This window comes from Numenius arquata, chromosome 14 (genome assembly GCF_964106895.1).
Source record: "Numenius arquata chromosome 14, bNumArq3.hap1.1, whole genome shotgun sequence".
Lineage (NCBI taxonomy): Eukaryota > Metazoa > Chordata > Aves > Charadriiformes > Scolopacidae > Numenius > Numenius arquata.
Genome location: NC_133589.1, coordinates 16,782,105 through 16,800,389, shown reverse-complemented (window position 1 = coordinate 16,800,389; position 18,285 = coordinate 16,782,105). Strand labels below are relative to the sequence as shown.

Sequence of the window (18,285 nt, the reverse complement as noted above, 5' to 3'; positions counted from 1 at the left end):
CTCCCAAGCGAACAGTTCTTCCACAAGAAGCAGCAAAATGCAAGGTTTAACACAGGAAAAGAATAAGAAAAGACGAGGTCACGTTGTTAAGGAGCATAGGATTTGCTGTTTTTCAAAAGAATGTGATCCTTTTGGAAAAAGATGTATCAATGACAGGTAATGGCTAGCTGGGACAGAAGAGTTTCAAGATTAAAAAAGCTTTCTCTGAGGAAGGACAGTCAATCAAATAAATAATTTTAAATAGTGACACTACAGCAGAAATTAATTCCCTTCCAGTGACACTGGTGGTGCCAGTGTTACAACAGTTGGTGAATTTCTGGTATCAGTTAAGTGTATAAAATACTCTGAAGAAAGCTTTCTATGTGTTTCAATAGAAATGATTACTGTAAAATGACTATTAATGATGAGAGGCAGTGACTGTTTCAGCGCTTGAGAGCGAGGGAGAAGATGGGAATAATGAGAATAAGGAGGAGACAGATGGTCTTATAATAGGGGCTGATGATTTTCAATTCTTTCAATGTGTACTCATCCACTGGAAGGATGACCTCTAAAAAAGTTTAAATGGCCAGTGCTGATGGCTTTCAGATGCTCCTCAGGCCAAAAGTGTAAAGATGTATAAAAGTCTGTGAAAGCTAAATATTTGTTAGTATGAACCTTGATACAGGATGCAGAGAATCTGCTAAAACAAGGTCACGTTTGCTTTTCTGGTGCAGAGCTCTGCGTTTGGACCAGTGGGTCGTTTGCTTGAGACCACATTCTCCAAAGCGCTGTGCTTGATTTAATATTGTGGGATGAAGGAGATTCCTCCTTCTGTATTCGTCAGGAAGCTCTATCACGGTGGTAGCACTTCTTAATGATTGAGGGGGCATCAGCAGTCAAAGCAGAAGAACCTCTAGGTGCAAAATCTCTTTCTGTGCCAGAAGGCCAGGGTCCTGCTTTACTGCTGGCTCTGAGCAGCTCTAAGCCAGCTTCCCTGTGGTTCTACACCATTTACTGCGTGCAGCATCGTGTCATATGGAAAGGAATTTTTTAATTTTCAGTTTTGAAAACTTTTGTAGGAAAATGAAAGTCCTGGTCAAATGACTATAGACAAGAGATGGGAAACCAGAGGACGCCTCTGGTGACGCTGCCAGCTGCAGCTTTTGGTTTTGGTTTTTTACTGAAGTGAGATGATCTGCTAACAATAAGCATTTAAAAGTTCAAGGTTGAAATGAACATTAGTTTATGCGGCACGATCTGTGTTGTTTTATAGGTCGGCAGTTTGTCCTCTGATCCTTAACTATAAGCTCTCAAAGGGCTCATCACCCACCAGAAGGCAATGTTCAGCGCACTCAGGCTGCTCCTTTGCAGAGGCAACAACCCCTCCTCCTCCTCCTCTTCCAGCCTGTCCTTTCGAGTGCCTGTATCCATCCAGTGCAGCCCTCCAGGCATGGAAACTCTCACCGTGTTCGCGTGATCCCAATAAGATCAAAGCAGTGCACCTTCTAATTCCTTCTGTTTTGTTTCCGATGATGTATGTACTTGTGTTCAGGCACTTGAGATGGGATCCCACTTGTGCTGCCTTCACAAGGAGCATACCAGAGCCTCCTCTTCACTCTTCACTGGGCTATCATCATCATCACCATTCCCTGCCAGGCCTAGCATGAAGCCCTCCTCACAGGTTGGCAAGCCTGCTGGTAAAGATTCTTCTGCCCCACTTCTTCAGATGGATCTTATCTCTCTCCCATAGTCTTCATTCCCCAACAGTATAAAAAGGAACAAACCCCATAGCATTGCAGTCACTTTTACTCAAGCAGGACTATAGCCATGGTCCAATTCAGCTCATGAAACTGGACATGAATTTAGGGTGAGGTATTTAATAGTAGTTCAGAGTGATAGGAAGCATCTTTTCTAGCCTTAAAGGTCAGCGCTGGGTAGGTTGGCACTCTGTGCTATCATGAACTTCAGCTGAGCAACCTCAACATTGTGTTCCCTTCCCTTGCCTTTCTGCTGGAGAGGGTACAGCAGAGGGCTACAAAGATGATGAGGGGACTGGAGCATCTCTCTGCTGAGGAAAGGCTGAGGGACTTGGGTCTTTTTAGTCTAGAGAAGAGAAGACAGGGGGGATCTGATCAACACCTATAAATACTTAAAGGGTGGGTGTCAAGAGGACGGGGCTGGTCTTTTTTCAGTGGTGCCCAGGGATAAGACAAGAGGAAATGGGCACAAACTTGAACATGGGAAGTTCCATCTAAACATGAGGAGGAACTTCTTTGCTTTGAGGGTGGTAGAACACTGGAACAGGCTGCCCAAGGGGGTGGTGGAGTCTCCTTGTCTGGAGACATTCAGACCCTCCTGGACAAGTTCCTGTGCAACCTGCTCTAGGTGGACCTGCTTTGGCAGGGGGTTGGACTGGATGATCTGCAGAGGTCCCTTCCAACCCCATGTGATTCTGTGATTCTGTTGTACCTCGCAGGCTTCCTCTTATTAAGAATATTGTCACATTCCCTGTTCAGGCACCGCGCGGTTTCTCCCCGTCCTTCTCTCTCACCCTTGCTGAATGACTGGCAACACTCTATTATGAAAAACAAACGCCGCTGTGTGCGTGTGGCCGGAGCTAATCTCCGCTGCTTTGTTCTATAACAAAGCAAGAAACAGCTGCTGAGATTAATAGGCAAGGTGAAGATGAGGTGGTTCAATCCATCATCAAATTGGTTCACTTTACGTGTACTATAGAGCAGTAGGATTGCCACTATTCTCTAGCAAATCACAAGAAAAAAAACCCCAAAAAACAGAAGGAAACATCATTTTCCCTTGCTAAGATGAAAAGGTTGTACAGAGAGAGAGATGTCTAGGGAGATTCCTGGGATTGGGAGGATGTCTGCAAGCAGAAGAAATAGCCTAGGCAAAAATGGAAATGTTAGCATCCAAAAAAAAAAAAAGTCAGAGAGCTCCTGTTATTTTCCTGTTGTTCTTTCATACTTATCCCCTTCATATTTTCCCCAATTATTTTCCTTTTCTTTGTGCTTAGTGGTAACCATGTTGTCTGTCAGCTGGCTCCGGGGTACAAATTCTTTATATTCAAAATCCCGCTTGGTTTTTCTCCACAGCTTTGCCAACAAAACTTTGAGGTTAACTTTAAAAAAAAAAAAAAAAAAAAAAAAAAAGAGAGAGAGATTTTATATTATGAAATGCTGCATTATTTTTGCTCTTTCTGGTTTTGAGCCTTTTTGGACTTGCTGCTTTGCAGCCTGCAGGGGCAGAGTTGTCTTCAATCTTGTGATTTCAGCACCTTGATTTTATTATTTGAACCCTTACTCAGCAGCATTAGGTGTATCATCAAGGACTGGCAGGCAAGAAATCATGTGGCTTATTCAAATCCTGGATGACTTGCCCTAAGCCAAACACTGATCGGTGCCAGAGCTAGTTGTGTGGGGGTCTGCTGCTGGAGGATATTCTCTGGGGGGGGCATATTGGCCTCTGTTTTAAAAACACAAAAAAACACCAATCATAGAATCATAGAATCATCTAGGTTGGAAGGGACCTTTAAGATCATCTAGTCCAACCATCAACCTAACTCTGACAAAAAGAAAAAAAAAAAACAAAACCACATACATCACTAAACCGTGTCCCCCAGCACCATGTCAGCCCGTCTTTTGAACACCTCCAGGGATGGTGCCTCAACCACTTCCCTGGGCAGCCCATTCCAAGGCTTAATAACCCTTTCCGTGTAAAAATGTTTCCTAATATCCAATCTGAACCTTCCCTGGTGCAACTTGAGGCCATTTCCTCTTGTCCCATTGCCTGTTCCTTGGGAGAAGAGACCTACCCCCCCCGGCTACACCCTCCTTTCAGGGAGTTCGAGAGAGCAAGAAGGTCTCCCCTCAGCCTCCTTTTCTCCAGGCTGAACACCCCCAGCTCCCTCAGCCTCTCCTCACAAGACTTGTGCTCCAGACCCCTCACCAGCTCCGTTGCTCTTCTCTGGACCCGCTCCAGCCCCTCAATGTCTTTTTTGTGGTGAGGGGCCCAAAACTGGACCCAGCACTTGAGATGGGGTCTCACTAGTGCCCAGTACAGGGGCATGATCACCTCCCAAGTCCTACTCACCACACTGTTCTTGATACAGGCCAAGATGCTGTTGGCCTTCTTGGCCACCTGGGCACACTGCTGGCTCATGTTCAGCCGACAGTCGACCAACACCCCCCCAGGTCCTTTTCTGCCGGGCAGCTCCAGCCGCTCTGCCCTAAGCCTGGAGCGCTGCATGGGGTTGGTGTGACCCAAGTGCAGGACCTGGCACTTGGCCATGTTGAACCTCATCCCGTTGGTCTCAGCCCATCGATCCAGCCTGTCCAGATCCCTCTGCAAAGCCTTTCTACCCTCCAGCAGGTCGACACTCCCACCCAACTTGGTGTCATCTGCGAACTTACTGAGGGTGCACTCAATCCCCTCATCCAGATCATTGATGAAATACCCCAGCCCCTGCACATCGTTGTGTGTAGTTGGCATGTAGTAGTAATCGCGTGCTGTTCAGTAATCCTTCTCTCAAAGAAATTATAAAAAATAGTCAATAAATGAAAAAACATTTCTCAGGCTCTGCTTCTGCAATAAGATTTTCAAAGCCAACTCCCGATCACGCTGCTGTAGGGACTCACCCTTGGCATTTTACTTGTCTGTAGAGCAATAAGTTAGATTATATTAAAACATTCTGCCAGACAGCCACGTGTTGGATTTTATTGCGGTTTTCCGAAGACTTTCATAGTCAGGCATGAGATGTAAAGCCACTTGCTTTGCCAGTTAAAGTAGATTGAGATGCAGAATATCTGTATTGTGCTCATTCAAACTCCCATTCCACAAAAAATATACATTAGTGCATTGTGTGCTGTAGAAGACGGGTAACGTTCTTGCTGAATTGGGCGCAGATGATTGTAAACATAAGTGCAACTTATTTATTTTAAAAGCCTTTGTTTGTCCTAGTGTGTCAACAAAAGGTTTCTTTATTTCCTGCTGCTGTTGACTGTACATAGACCATTGGTTTCTCTGTCCCAGGGTAAGGTGCCCACGATGGAAAGCTGGTGACACAACTGGTGACTAAGGCGAACTGAACCTACCGATACCACAAGACATGGAAAAATAGCAATGAAAAATAGCTCTGACTTGATGATGTAAGGAAACTTTTTCACCCCTTGGATAGTTAGGTATCGGAACAGGTTGCCCAAACAGGTTGGTCCGTCTCTCTCCTTGGAGGTTTTTATGACCCAACTACCTCAAGCCCTGGGCACTGTGGTCTGATCCCTTTGCTGCTCCTGCTTGGAGCAGGAGGTGGGACTGGGGACTTCCAAAGGTCCCTTGGAGCTGGGGTTATTCTGCGGGTCTAAGTGTTGGCAACCAAGTCCTGCCTTGCTGGCCATTTCCCTAGGCTGGCTTTTGGGTTTGCAAAGTGATTGATTTGGTTACTCCTCAAAGGGCAAAGTTACACTTCGGAAAGGCTGCGTAAAATATGAGACAAAGGAGGAATAGTTCCATCTCAGCAGAGACCTATCTGCCTCTAAAGCAGGATTTTCAGCCTCAATTATCTCCGGTGTCCTTAAAGGCCTGGGAGCCCCCTCTGATGGGGCAGGCTGGCTGTGATTTTGTGTTAATTGGCACTTCAGTTGCATTAATTTGACAGTGTGGTTCCACAGTGTATGCTGCCACTTAATTTGGGCAAAGTTAGCTTGTAGAGAAAATACGTGCAGTGTGTGACCGCAGCGTTTCAGTCCTGTTTGTTTACTGGAGTGGCTGAAAGGGACTCTTAGATGTTGGCTCCTGCTCACCCGGTGTCCCGAGGCACCCGGGCTGTCCCCACGGGTGCTTTGCCAGGTCAAGGCCACGTCTCTTGCTCCACGGAGCTGTCACTCTGCCACAAACGTGACTGTTGTCCTGTGCGAAATGCTGGTCTATTAAAGCCTGATGTACAACATTGTGTGTGTGAAAGAGCATCCGTAGTGTTCTGGTCGTCATGGCTTCGGCATTTCTTCTTTGTCATATTTGAGAAGCCCTGGGTCACACAGAAGTGGACAGCCTAAAACAGGAAAACATCTCTGATTAGCTTGGGCATGTTTTCACCGAGCTGATATAAATCCCATCTCTTAAGATAGTGTGGAGAGCAGGGAGTGGTGTCTGCAGTGAAGGTAGAAGCCGATCAGGCCAAAAAACACAGCCTGATGGTCACATTCATGAAAATTAGAATCATAGAATGGTTTGGGTTGGAAGGGACCTTAAAGGCCACCCAGTGCCACCCCCTGCCCTGGGCAGGGACACCTCCCACCACACCAGGTTGCTCCAAGCCCCCTCCAACCTGGCCTTGAACCCCTCCAGGGATGGGGCAGCCACAGCTTCTCTGGGCAACCTGGGCCAGGCTCTCACCACCCTCACAGCAAAGAAGTTCTTCCCCACATCTCAGCTCCATCTCCCCTCTTTCAGTGTCAAACCCTTCCCCCTCCTCCTATGGCTCCCCTCCCTCATCCAGAGTCCCTCCCCAGCTTTCCTGGAGCCCCTTGAGGGACTGGAAGGAGAAAGAGAAGCTGAAAATGCCATGGACTCAGCTGTTTAAAAGTTGTCATTGTTTTAAACCAACAAATCTGTTGTCGTTCATTCACTAATTTAACAGCTCTAAGATTTCTCTGTGGATTGTTTTAAGTGAGTATGTAACTTCAAAGAATTCCGTGATAAATTTTGTTTACTTTCTACACATGTGATCTGCCATCGCTTCTGCCCCCTCCTTTGAAGACCTTATGTGTTAAGGACTATAAACATCACTTAACTGATGCTATCCTGGTTCCAACTGGTTTGAGGCTGCCCTTTGGAAACGGTTTTTGTTGCTGGAGTTTTTGATAAGCTTTTTCAGGGTGCAGTCTGGCAGCACAGCTAAACTGATGGAGTGACGGGCTGCTGTTGAAAGGGACGATGTTGTACAGTCTCAGCAGCTCCCTTGGGCTGACAGCGGTGTTTGACTGACCACGCATTGAGCTGTTGAGAAACCCAAACCAGTAGAAAATCAACATTTTTTCCTGCCAGTTAAGTCTCTGGGCTGGCTATGAGGTCAGCTGAGCTGCTGGCAGCAGCACAAGTAAGAGGCTGGAGGAAAGGGGGAGAAGTAGCTCATCTGTATGGTTAAACCATTTTCTTAGGCTTCATTTCTCTTGTGTTTTAAGTCCATAAACCAGCACTGAAGCTGAAACTAACAGTCCCCCATCTTCTCACCCCCGCTGTTTTTTCCACAACTGCAGCACCCCGTCCTCTGTTGTGCCAGTCAAGAATTAGTGTAGCCACACGCTGAACCGCAGCGGAGAATTTGCCTGGCTTAATTTTGTTTTGATGGATTAGTTTTCACCGGGTTTCTTTTGTGTCGCTGCACAAATGCTCGCACCGGAGCGGGAGGGTGATAAAAGGGAAGGAGCAAGTGGCCCAGGGTGCAGGGGAGGGCAGCTGCTCGTTGGACTGAATCTGAACTGCCACCTTCAGCTCTCTTTAACGTGTGCCTGGAATTACAGCATTAGGCAATGACTATATCTGTACTTATTATTTCATCGCTCTGTGAACGTTTTAAAAATGTTTTCTGGGTTTACGAATTTGTCCTCACAATATTTGGGAAATATCCTTTCATTTTTTTCCTCCCTGTAGAATTTGTTTGCCACATAGGCTGCAACAGCCAGTGGAGTCAAGATTCAGGATTCTGATCGATCTCTCGCTTATTCCAATGCCATAGCAATAGGGAGGCTGCATTTTAAATGCTCTCTGGGGCCAGGGCAAGACTTGGTTAAATCACTGACCATCTCTGACTTGGTTAAATCACTGACTGACTGGGAGAAACCGGATAGGGAGGAAGAGGTAGGGAAAGAAGATGGCAACTACGAGGCTGTTGCCATAACTGCACCATCCTCAGCATCCCTGCATCTTCCCTTTCCTTTAATCTTCAGCCCTGACTCTCTGGAGCGAGGACGCTCTTCTGTCCTCACTGTCATTTGTTCCTTACGGAAGGAATTAATAAAGAAGAGTGCTTTCCTAAATAGGCTATTTAAATTGTTCTGAATCTACATGAAGCAAGTTATAAAAATATGCTTGTGTCTTTTTCCTTCCTTGTTCTTGCAGATGGAATTAGCTTCTCCCTGCGGAATATAAATCCATCATTTCAGAGGTTTCAGTAGTTTATATTGTTGCAAGGTGCTGCTGGAGTGTCTCAGTGTGATTTTGCATCATGACCTTTCTGCTTTATAGCCCTGGAAGCTGTCATGCCTGCTTCGGTTTTGCAGTGTTGTTTCCATAGTCCCGAGCAATCATTAGCCATCTTCCTAGCACCCGGGGAGCCTCTGTTAGCACCGGAGAGTTTGGATGGCAGACAATTTGTCCAAAGCAGAGTTTTGGATCAGAATTTATTCCCTCTGTGGCCTTGAGAGAGGCACTGAGCTGGGTTTCTCACCAGGTACAGGTGACTTATATCCCTTACCACCTGTAAGCATCTTCCCTGCATCTCATGCATCTTTTTCTGCATGAATTTCAACTCTCAAGCCGTAGATGTTCATCCCAAGGTGTGATGCATCCCACCAGCCAGTCCCCAGGCCTCCGTTTCCAGCATCTTCCTTCTGTGCTGGGTGGGACTTGGTGGTTTGCTGCTGCTTGGAGCTTGGTGGGAGGAGATTTTCCCCTCTCAGCTAACGCACTATTGCTGTAGGTATGGCATTTAAAAAGGTGGCCCATCATTCAACCGTTTTCAGATGCTCTTCTTACTTTCTTCCCTCCATCCCATGGATATTCCAGCCGAGCCCATGTTTCCTTTCTGCAAATGCACTGTAAATTGGGGATTTGACCATGTCAAAGCGACTAGTGTTTTGAATTTTAAGCATATTTTGCATAGAAAAATGAAACACTCAGAAAAATCTTAGTTCAGTCCACAGTCAATTAGCTATTCCCATCTACTTGTCTCGCTTGACTGGAATTGAAGAGACTAAAATTAGCAAAATTGGTGGCCAAATCCTTCCACCAGTTGTTTGCCACCTGTTTAGTATTGTGGGTTCTATCTGAATCCGATTGTACGTATTCGTATCTTACCTACTCCATCACGTTTAGTGTGATATTCACCATTAACATTACCCAAATTTAAACCAGGTATCATTAAAAATACATTTTTCTGTCTGATGCTTATATTGGAACAGTCAGCCTTAGTTCCTAAAGTTCAACCTCTTGGTATCTGTGCTGGATTTTAGTCCTAACTGGATGAAGAACTTCTTGAACTCAGCGAAACTCCTCCTACAATTGCTTTGTGGTGTTCAGCAATCAAATAGTCCCTTTAGTCTACCAGGTCTGTGATGCTCCACAAGTGCATGCATCCTAGAAAATGAAAATTACTCTCATCAGTTCCTGTCTACAGAGCCAGCCGTGTTTTTGTATCAATCCATTCTGCTGGAGTGAGAACGTCTGTCTTAACTGCCACTGCCCTGCTGCCACCAGCTTCCATCTTCCCTTCCAGGCTGTCACATTCCTTACTCGATTGATTGTGCAAGACTTGGCTTTTCTGAGTCTTTGTGGGCCTTTTGGTAACATTTTCTGTTATCATTCGAATGGGTTGAGACTTGCGATTTGCTTCTCTTCCTCAGCGCAGCAACCACTGTTCTACTACCGTATTCCATTTGCTCTCAACTGCGTTTGTCATAGCTTTATTATTCCGTCATTACAATAATGCTCCTCAGCATATTTTTATCTGACAACCTGCTATATTCAAAAATGAAAATCAACAGTACAGTCTCACTGTCACGGTTCTCCTTTGCACCCAAATCCTATAGTGCAGTACATGGCTATACTTCTCCAGCTTATCGATGGGGCTTTGTGCTCCCGTTTTGTTTGCGTGCACGGAAAGGTGTGAATTTATTCTGGTTTGGTTTGTGTATTATGAAGCTGAGGTCATTTCACAAACTACTTCTGGTGTTCAATGGAGTATTGGTTGAAAACAACTACCAAAGACTGCTTTTCAAAAGAGAGCAAATTCCATCAGTAGTAATTTTCCGTGGGATGAAGACAAGTGAACTCATTTTCAGTGGGATAAGTAAGGTTTCAGCCGGTGGGAATGTATGGTTGATTTTCAGTGCGCTGTTCTACCTGGGTATATGCTTTATATCCTGACCCTCATGAGCAAAGTAAGTAGGAGCTCCCATATTTCAATTAAGACGTTTTTGTCATTAAATATTTTCAATGTTGAAATTTTCTGGTCTCATTCTACCTGTGAGTGCCGCTAATGGTTGTTGTGGGACCATCCAATTAGCTACTTGATTGGGCAACGTGGCAGCTTTTCTAATTCAGTTGTTTTTCACCTCTTGCAGGAAACAGCAAACATGCTCCGCCTGATGCAGAGCAGGCTGAAGGAAGAGGAACAGCACCTGCTTAAGAGTGGAAGTAAGTGGGATTTCTTCACGGCTTTTATTAGCAGGGAAATCGTTAAGTACTTGCTGCTTCATGTATAAGTAGCCACTTACAAGCACGAAGCGGAGGGGACATGGGATAGATGACAGAGTCAACAGGCTCTGTTAGAAAACGTGGGATGATAGTAATTTTGAAAGGACAGCAGTGAAATAGGGAACCTCACCTCTGTGAAACACTCCTCTGCTTTCTAAATTTTACCCGCAGCGCCAAGGGATGAAAACAGGATGAAACAGTGAGTGGATTTTAGCCTTTGTTTGACTATTACCAAAGCCCGTATGGGCTCACTGTGGATGTCACACTTGTCCCAGCACGGTGGGATTGCTGCTGAAAGGTCTGTTTGCGAACAGACTTGGTTAGAGGATCCTACTCCGCAAAAGAGTAGGCTCCACCTCGAGGCCCCACCTCGAGTGCTGGGTCCAGTTTTGGGCCCCCTACCACAAAAAAGACATTGAGGTGCTGGAACGGGTCCAGAGAAGAGCAACAAGGCTGGTGAGGGGTCTGCAGTACAAGCAGTCTTGTACAACAAGTCTTGTGAAGAGAGGCTGAGGGAACTAGGGTTATTCAGCCTGGAGAAAAGGAGTCTGAGGGGAGACCTTCTTGCTCTCTCCAACTCCCTGAAAGGAGGGTGTAGAGAGGCGGGGGTCGGTCTCTTCTCCCAAGTCACGGGCGACAGGACTAGAGGAAACAGCCTTAAGTTGCGCCAGGGGAGGTTCAGGCTGGATATTAGGAAAAATTTTTTCACTGAAAGGGTTATCAGACATTGGAATGGGCTGCCCAGGGAGGTGGTTGAGGCACCATCCCTGGAGGTGTTCAAAAGACGGGTTGACGTGGTGCTGGGAGACATGGTTTAGTGATGGTGTTGCATTTTGTTGTTTTGTGGGTGTTTATTTTTGTCAGTTAGGTTGATGGTTGAACAAGATGATCTTGAAGGTCCCTTCCAACCTAGAAGATTCTGTGATTCTGTGAAAATTCTGGCGTGTAGGTGAGTAGTCTCACTGGTTTGTGGGACTGCTTGACTGCCTCGTATCACGCGTGTGCTGGCGTGCCTTGCAAAACCAGAGGGTAATTTCTGTCCTCGGCAGTTCGCCTGCCGCGTTGCATGGCATGGAGTTTGGTTATGTGTTCAGAATCAATCTTTGTGATGTGTCTATCAGATCATAGCTTTCACAGATGAAAACTTCTCAGCTTGAAATCCTCTTTAATGTATCCCTGATCTTCAAAGTGGGATCCGCGTTTGCCCGCTTGCAGCTGCTTGATTTTAGTGTACCTGCAAAATATGAATGCAATTAAAAATTGGGTTTTTTTTTTCTTTTTTTCTAAACTTACTCTGAATTAATTAGAATTCTAGCTGAGGATCAGAAGGGAATAACAACCTCTTGAGGTTTAGGAGAAAGCTAGCAAACCACATTTTGCTCCTTTTGAGCCAAGCATCAGCAAGAACTTCCTCATTAATTACCCCTGTGAATTTAATATTGCAGTGTGTGCATTTTTATATGGTAGTGGGAGAAAATAGAAGGGAAGTTAATTCTTAGGATCAGAGGGAGAGTTCATGAAAGCTGAAATTGAGTAAAGGCATAAAAGTAGCGCTTCACAGTTTGTTTGCTGGCAGAGATTTTCAGAGCAAGCTCATCAAAGAGGAAAAGTGCGGGGTTCTGCACCTGGGTCAGGGCAACCCCTGGTATTAATCCAGGCTGGGGATGGAGGGATGGAGAACAGCTCTGGGGAGAAGGACTTGGGGGTGTTGGTGGATGAGAAGCTCAACACACCCCGGCAACTTGCGCTCACAGCCCAGAAAGCCCCCTGCACCCTGGGCTGCATCCTCAGCCCCATGGCCAGCAGGGCGAGGGGGGGGATTCTGCCCCTCCACTCCGGGGAGACCCCTCTGCAGTGCTGCCTCCAGCTCTGGGGCCACCAACATCAGACGGACATGGACCTGTTGGAGCGGGGCCAGAGGAGGCCATGGAGATGCTGGGAGGGCTGGAGCCCCTCTGCTGGGAGGACAGGCTGAGAGAGTTGGGGGGGTTCAGCCTGGAGAAGAGAAGGCTCCGGGGAGACCTTCGAGCCCCTTCCAGTCCCTCAAGGGGCTCCAGGAAAGCTGGGGAGGGACTCTGGATGAGGGAGGGGAGCCCTAGGAGGAGGGGGAAGGGTTTGACACTGAAAGAGGGGAGATTGAGCTGAGATGTGGGGAAGAACTTCTTTGGTGTGAGGGTGGTGAGAGCCTGGCCCAGGTTGCCCAGAGAAGCTGTGGCTGCCCCATCCCTGGAGGGGTTCAAGGCCAGGTTGGAGGGGGCTTGGAGCAACCTGGTCTAGTTGAAGATGTCCATGCTCATTGCAGGGCGCTTGGACTAGATGGCCTTTAAAGGTCCCTTCCAACCCAAACCAGTCTATGATTCTATTAAATTCACTCATTTCTGCCCATCTTTGATCTCATTTTCTTATGTCAATGCGTTAAAAACTGAAGGAGTTTTAGCGGAAACATCAGATTTGTAAATGTAAATTACAAGAATGTGTAATTGTTTCAAGGATTTACTTGAGTGAAAAAGTCCAGGTCCTGCTCTCTGACATTTTTCAGGGTAAGTTCAAGAGGAGAAGACATCTATCATCAGTAATTAGCAGGGTGAAGTATAAGGTGAAAATTTGCTGACCCACTTTCTCCTTGGCTGTGGATTTTCACTTGGAAAACTATTTTTTGGCATCATGGAAAACTATAATTTGGAATTTCTGAAATCGTATGAACCTTGCCTTTTAGTGAGTGATTTAACTGCCGCCTAAGAACACATGATTATGACTTTTAATGACTCAAAAATATCACCATAATACATCTTTATTCAAGTACTTAATTGTCATAATTGGTATTTATTCTACTGATAAGAGCACCGGGATCCTGGTTTTCAGTGTTGGCTCATTTATTGAGTGTCAAATCACCTTGGAAAATCAAGTCATCTTTGTCAGCTCAAGCCTGACGTGGTGTGGAAGTCAACCGAGACAACAAATTTGGCTCTCAGAGGCTGTTTCCCCACTCACGAGCACGGAGCACGGCTTCATTACTGCATGCTGTAAGGTTAATTTATTGAATGTCGTAAAGCTCTTGGAGACCACGGTTTGCTAACATATAATGATCAGGTACCGGGCTGTGCTCTCCCTTTAGACCAGACCCCGTTCTCCTCCTCACATTATTAGTTAAATTATGCCCTTTATACAATTCGAAACCAGGAGATCTGCTTTGGTAAGAGACGGTTACGTTAATCCTAGCATCCCAGTCACAAGAAAAATAGCTATTTTTGTTAAAGGAACTGAAGAAACAGCAGCAGAATCGGTGCAGCATCGCTGAACAGCTCTGCCTGCCCAAACCGCCCCAAAGGTTAATAGTGAAATTCACACCAGAAATAGGAAGCGTGATAAGGGATGGAGTTTCTGCCCTGGAGGCCCCCCGAGAGCCCTAAACTTTGGTCTGGCAGTCAGTGATTTTATCAACCAAGTGCTGTGAGTGTTGTGTGAAGTGCTACAGGTGTGAACACTTAAACCTTCTTTCACCTGTGTTTGGGGACTCTGCTCCATCCTTCTTCTGAGATGGGATGTGCCCTGTTAATGAGGAAGACACAAGGAAGATTAAAGAAGGACTTTGATTCACTGCTAGAAGGACCTTTCTAAAGTAGGTTTTGGGAGGAGAAAACACTTATTCCACTTGTGGTTTTGAGTAATTCTTTTATCCTAAGCTGTCTTCCATCTTCAGTTTGTCAAAAAACTCAGGTCTTTGCTGTCTGGACCTTCAACCCAGCAAATCCTTTGTGCCTGCTCACAGGACTGGTAAAGTAGAGACTGCTCTGGCTTGCTCTTGCCCATGCAATGGGTTCTGGAGGTGAAGGGATGAGCTTCTTGCCCTGTGGAAGGTGAGCAGGCTGCCTTCATGTCTCCTGAGACTCCTCAGCTGCATCTTCAAGGTGTGGGGTGGAGAGGTGAGCTTTGTTTGAACAGATTCATTGCTTTCCTACGCCAAGGGGTAGCATGGGGCTGGCGCCTCCGGTGAGGGAAAGGGAAGGTTCTCTAACTCTCATTACACTTTGCCCCTGAGAGCTGCAAAACACTTAATGAGGCTCTTCTAACAGCACAGGCTGGAATTGTGATAAATTTGTTACCATTAACTGATAAAAGTCAGCATCCATTCTGCCCCTGTAAGCACTCTTACCTTTGCGTACCTTTGTAATTGATGCAGTTCTCTTATTGTCTGGATGTTCTGACCTTATCTCCTGCTAATTTGGGAAGTAGGGTTGCAAATTAACAGTTCCTTTCTCTGCAGCAGAAGTTACAGGGATTCTGGATGGCTCTTGGTTGAGTTTCAGGCTGAACTAACACCAGAGAAACCTAAATCACAGCAATGTGCCCTTGTGGCCATGAAGGGCAATGGCATCCTGGGGGGCATCAAGAAGAGTGTGGCCAGCACGTGGAGGGAGGTCATCCTCCCCCTCTGCTCTGCTCTGGTGAGGCCCCATCTGGAGCTCTGGGTCCAGTTCTGGGCTCCCCAGTTCAAGGACAGGGAACCGCTGGAGAGGGTACAGCAAAGGGCTACAAAGATGATGAGGGGCCTGGAGCATCTCTCTGCTGAGGAGAGGCTGAGGGACTTGGGTCTTTTTAGTCTGGAGAAGAGCAGACTGAGGGGGGATCTGATCAACGCCTGAAAGGGTGGGTGTCAGGAGGATGGGGCCGCTCTTTTTTCAGTGGTGCCCAGTGACAGGACAAGAGGAAATGGGCACAAACTTGAATATAAGAGGTTCCATCTCAGCATGAGGAGGAACTTCTGTACTTTGAAGGTGGCAGAGCCCTGGAAGAGGCTGCCCAGAGAGGTGGTGGAGTCTCCTTCTCTGGAGACATTCCAAACCCTCCTGGACATGTTCCTGTGCACCCTGCTCTAGGTGGCCCTGCTCTGGCAGGGGGTTGGACTGGATGATCTGCAGAGGTCCCTTCCAACCCCATATCATTCTGGGATTCTTGTAAAGAAGGGCTGTGAAATGTAGGTTGAATTGTGCAGGTCTGTGTTAAGAATGTAGAACGCCCATAGATATGTCACGGTACTCGCATAAAACCTGCAAAAATGTCTAGTATCTCTCAGAAACAGCCTGGTTTTTCTTTTCTTTTGCTAGAATACGTAGCGAATCATCTTTTACTTCTGACAGAGCATCCCCATAAAACCACTGCACTAAAAAATAAGAAAAGCTAACGATAAGCTGTATGAAAACCCATTCTTAAATTATGTAAAGGTGTCGAACTCCAGATGCAGATCAGGCTTTGAGTGTTATTTCCATGATGAAACTATATACAATTAAGTTTTTACAGCGGTACAGAAATGTGTTTTGTGATGAGCGGTAAGGAAATTGCTGTTATTTTTGTAACCTTTCTATCACATCGGATGCTCTTAGAGAAAGCAATATAGGAACGTGGTGTTTTTCACACGGCGTTCTGCCCCCGTGGCGCGGCCAAGGTTGGTGCAAAGTAACAAACGCCAATTGACTGAAACTCGGGGCTTGGTTTCCTCGTGGTTAATGGAACGGTGACTCTTAAAGCATTCTATTAGACACCGCTCGGATGGGCACTGCGAAGGTTGGCGATAGAACTATTGTCAGGTGCAGATACGTGAGGAGCTGCTCTGCTAATGGCTGGGTGTGAGGGAAAAGGGCTGGGAAGGTCACTGACCACGGCAGAAATTCAAGATGGTTTGTTTTTTTTTTTTTCAAGTTCATCCGAGGTTGAAAAAAACACGTTTTTTGCTGAGCAAAAAGTAACAAGTGGAAATGTTTCTAGACTGAAATACAGTTTTTTTCAGGCTAATCGGCTTATTTCATCTACGGATCTTTTTCTCACTTTTCTACACATTTTCACGTGCGTTTGCTCGCAGTTTCTTTTTTTTAATTTTTTTTTTTTGTCAGTTTAAAAGCAGACTATATGAACTATAGTTAAAAAAAGTATCTCAGCATTTAAAAAAAGTATTCTCAGCCTGGAGAAGAGAAGGCTCCGGGGAGACCTCATAGCAGCCTTCCAATATCTGAAGGGAGCCTCCAGGAGAGCCGGAGAGGGACTCTTTGTCAGGAGATGTAGTGACAGGACAAGGGGTAATGGTTTTAAATTGGAAGAGGGGAGATTTAGGTTAGATATTAGGAAGAAATTCTTTACTGTGAGGGTGGTGAAGCACTGGAACAGGTTGCCCAGGGAAGTTGTGGATGCCCCATCCCTGGAAGCGTTCAAGGCCAGGCTGGATGGGGCTTTGGGCAACCTGGTCTGGTGGGAGGTGTCCCTGCCCATGGCAGGGGGGTTGGAACTCCATGATCTTTAAGGTCCCTTCCAACTCTAACCATTCTATGATTCTATGAAAGTAAAATATTTTGTTTTGAAAATATAAAAATAAACCCTTTGAATTTTGCAAAATATTTCCTGTATTTTTTTGGGATAATGCGATGCCCAAGATTTTATTCCAGTTTGCAAAAATATTTGCTGTAAAAACTGCATTTTTCGTTGCCTGTACCGCTTTCTGCTCTGCCGCACCCGTCAGCCCACCCTGCTCGGTCTGTAGAATGAATAACCATCCCTGTGAATTTTGTGATATTTGCATTATTTCAATATTGTTCAGCAATAGCAGCAGGATTAACTGATGTTCCTGGGGAGCTTCAATTCTGCTCGATACCCACCCAAAGCATTTCTTTGGCCGGTTCTTCTTGCCAAACTACCTCTTTTTTTTTTCTGACAGCCAAGCAAAAAGTGCTCAGCTCTATCTCCTCGCTCGATTAAACCGGGCAAATATAGATGTTGTGCTTCGGACAGCAAATCGCCTGATGCTGCTGCAGTTTGGTGCTGCCCTGAATCTCTCGTCCTCTTCCTTCTCCAGAATTGATGCTTTAAAACCTGACAGCAGATGAAGCGAAAGTCCCACGGCAGCAACTCTGGCATGTGAAGTTTAGCAGTGAGTGGCTGGGTAATTCCCACAGGGGGGGAGAGATGCCTGGATGATATTGCTAATGCTCAGCGCTGTCGCCAGCAGGATGCTCAGACCATCCATCTTCCTGTAACAGACACTTGGAATTTGTCCACGGTAGTCTGCTGTTTTGCTTGTTAAATAATTGCAAATTCATGTTCTAATTTGATAGTGCTTTGATGGACTCTTGGCTTTTAGGACCATTAGAAATAGTTATGGTCACCAAATATGACCTCTCTATGAAATACAGAGGCCAAAAAATATCTTAGCTACTTATTCCTGTGCCAAGACTACAAATCCCAGTGTAAATGGAGCTTGTCATCGAGAGTTATTTTTAATTATTTCAAGCGACAGAGACCTATTGCTTCCCTGGGCAGTGGTTAATCACCCTTCCTGTTAAAAACGGGAGTTTGGATACTGTAGCAATAGACCATTTGACAACGACCAAGCGAGGTAAGAAAGTGCCCTTAGATCTCTACAACCAACTGGTTGGTGTTTGGTGGTTAAGTTATTGCCCAGTTTTAATGTACGCAGGTCTGAACTTCAGCTTTCTGCTGCAGTTAGTTGGAACCGGTGGGGTTTGGACCTCGATCCAAGCTCTCAGTACCAGGAGGAAGTTTTCTCAGAGATCAGATGAAGGTTCTCAGTTTTGTGCTAAGGACGTTCCCTGCTGAAATATGTATACGGAAGCGTTTCTTCCTGTTCAAATCGCAGAGCTGCAGATCTCTAATTATTCGGGCTGATGTACACAACCGGTGTCTCTGGGTTTGGAGAGACACGAGTTTGGGTTTGGTAGAACCACGGCTTTCAGGTGGGAACTGAACTTCCCCCTCCCTTAGGTCACATTAAAATCCCAATCCACCCCTTTTTCTTTTTTTTTTTTTTTTTTTTTT

At 45.9% G+C, this 18,285-nt stretch overlaps 1 protein-coding gene across 2 annotated transcripts in view; it reads left to right on the top strand.

Moving 5' to 3' along the window:
* Positions 1-18,285, top strand: part of CLUAP1 (clusterin associated protein 1) — a 79,244-nt gene that overhangs the window by 41,069 nt on the left and 19,890 nt on the right. For both annotated transcript variants that reach the window (XM_074158554.1, XM_074158553.1), the window contains exon 9: positions 10,332-10,404. In XM_074158554.1, coding sequence (XP_074014655.1) covers positions 10,332-10,404 — 73 coding nt within the window. The remainder of the gene's footprint in view (positions 1-10,331; positions 10,405-18,285) is intronic.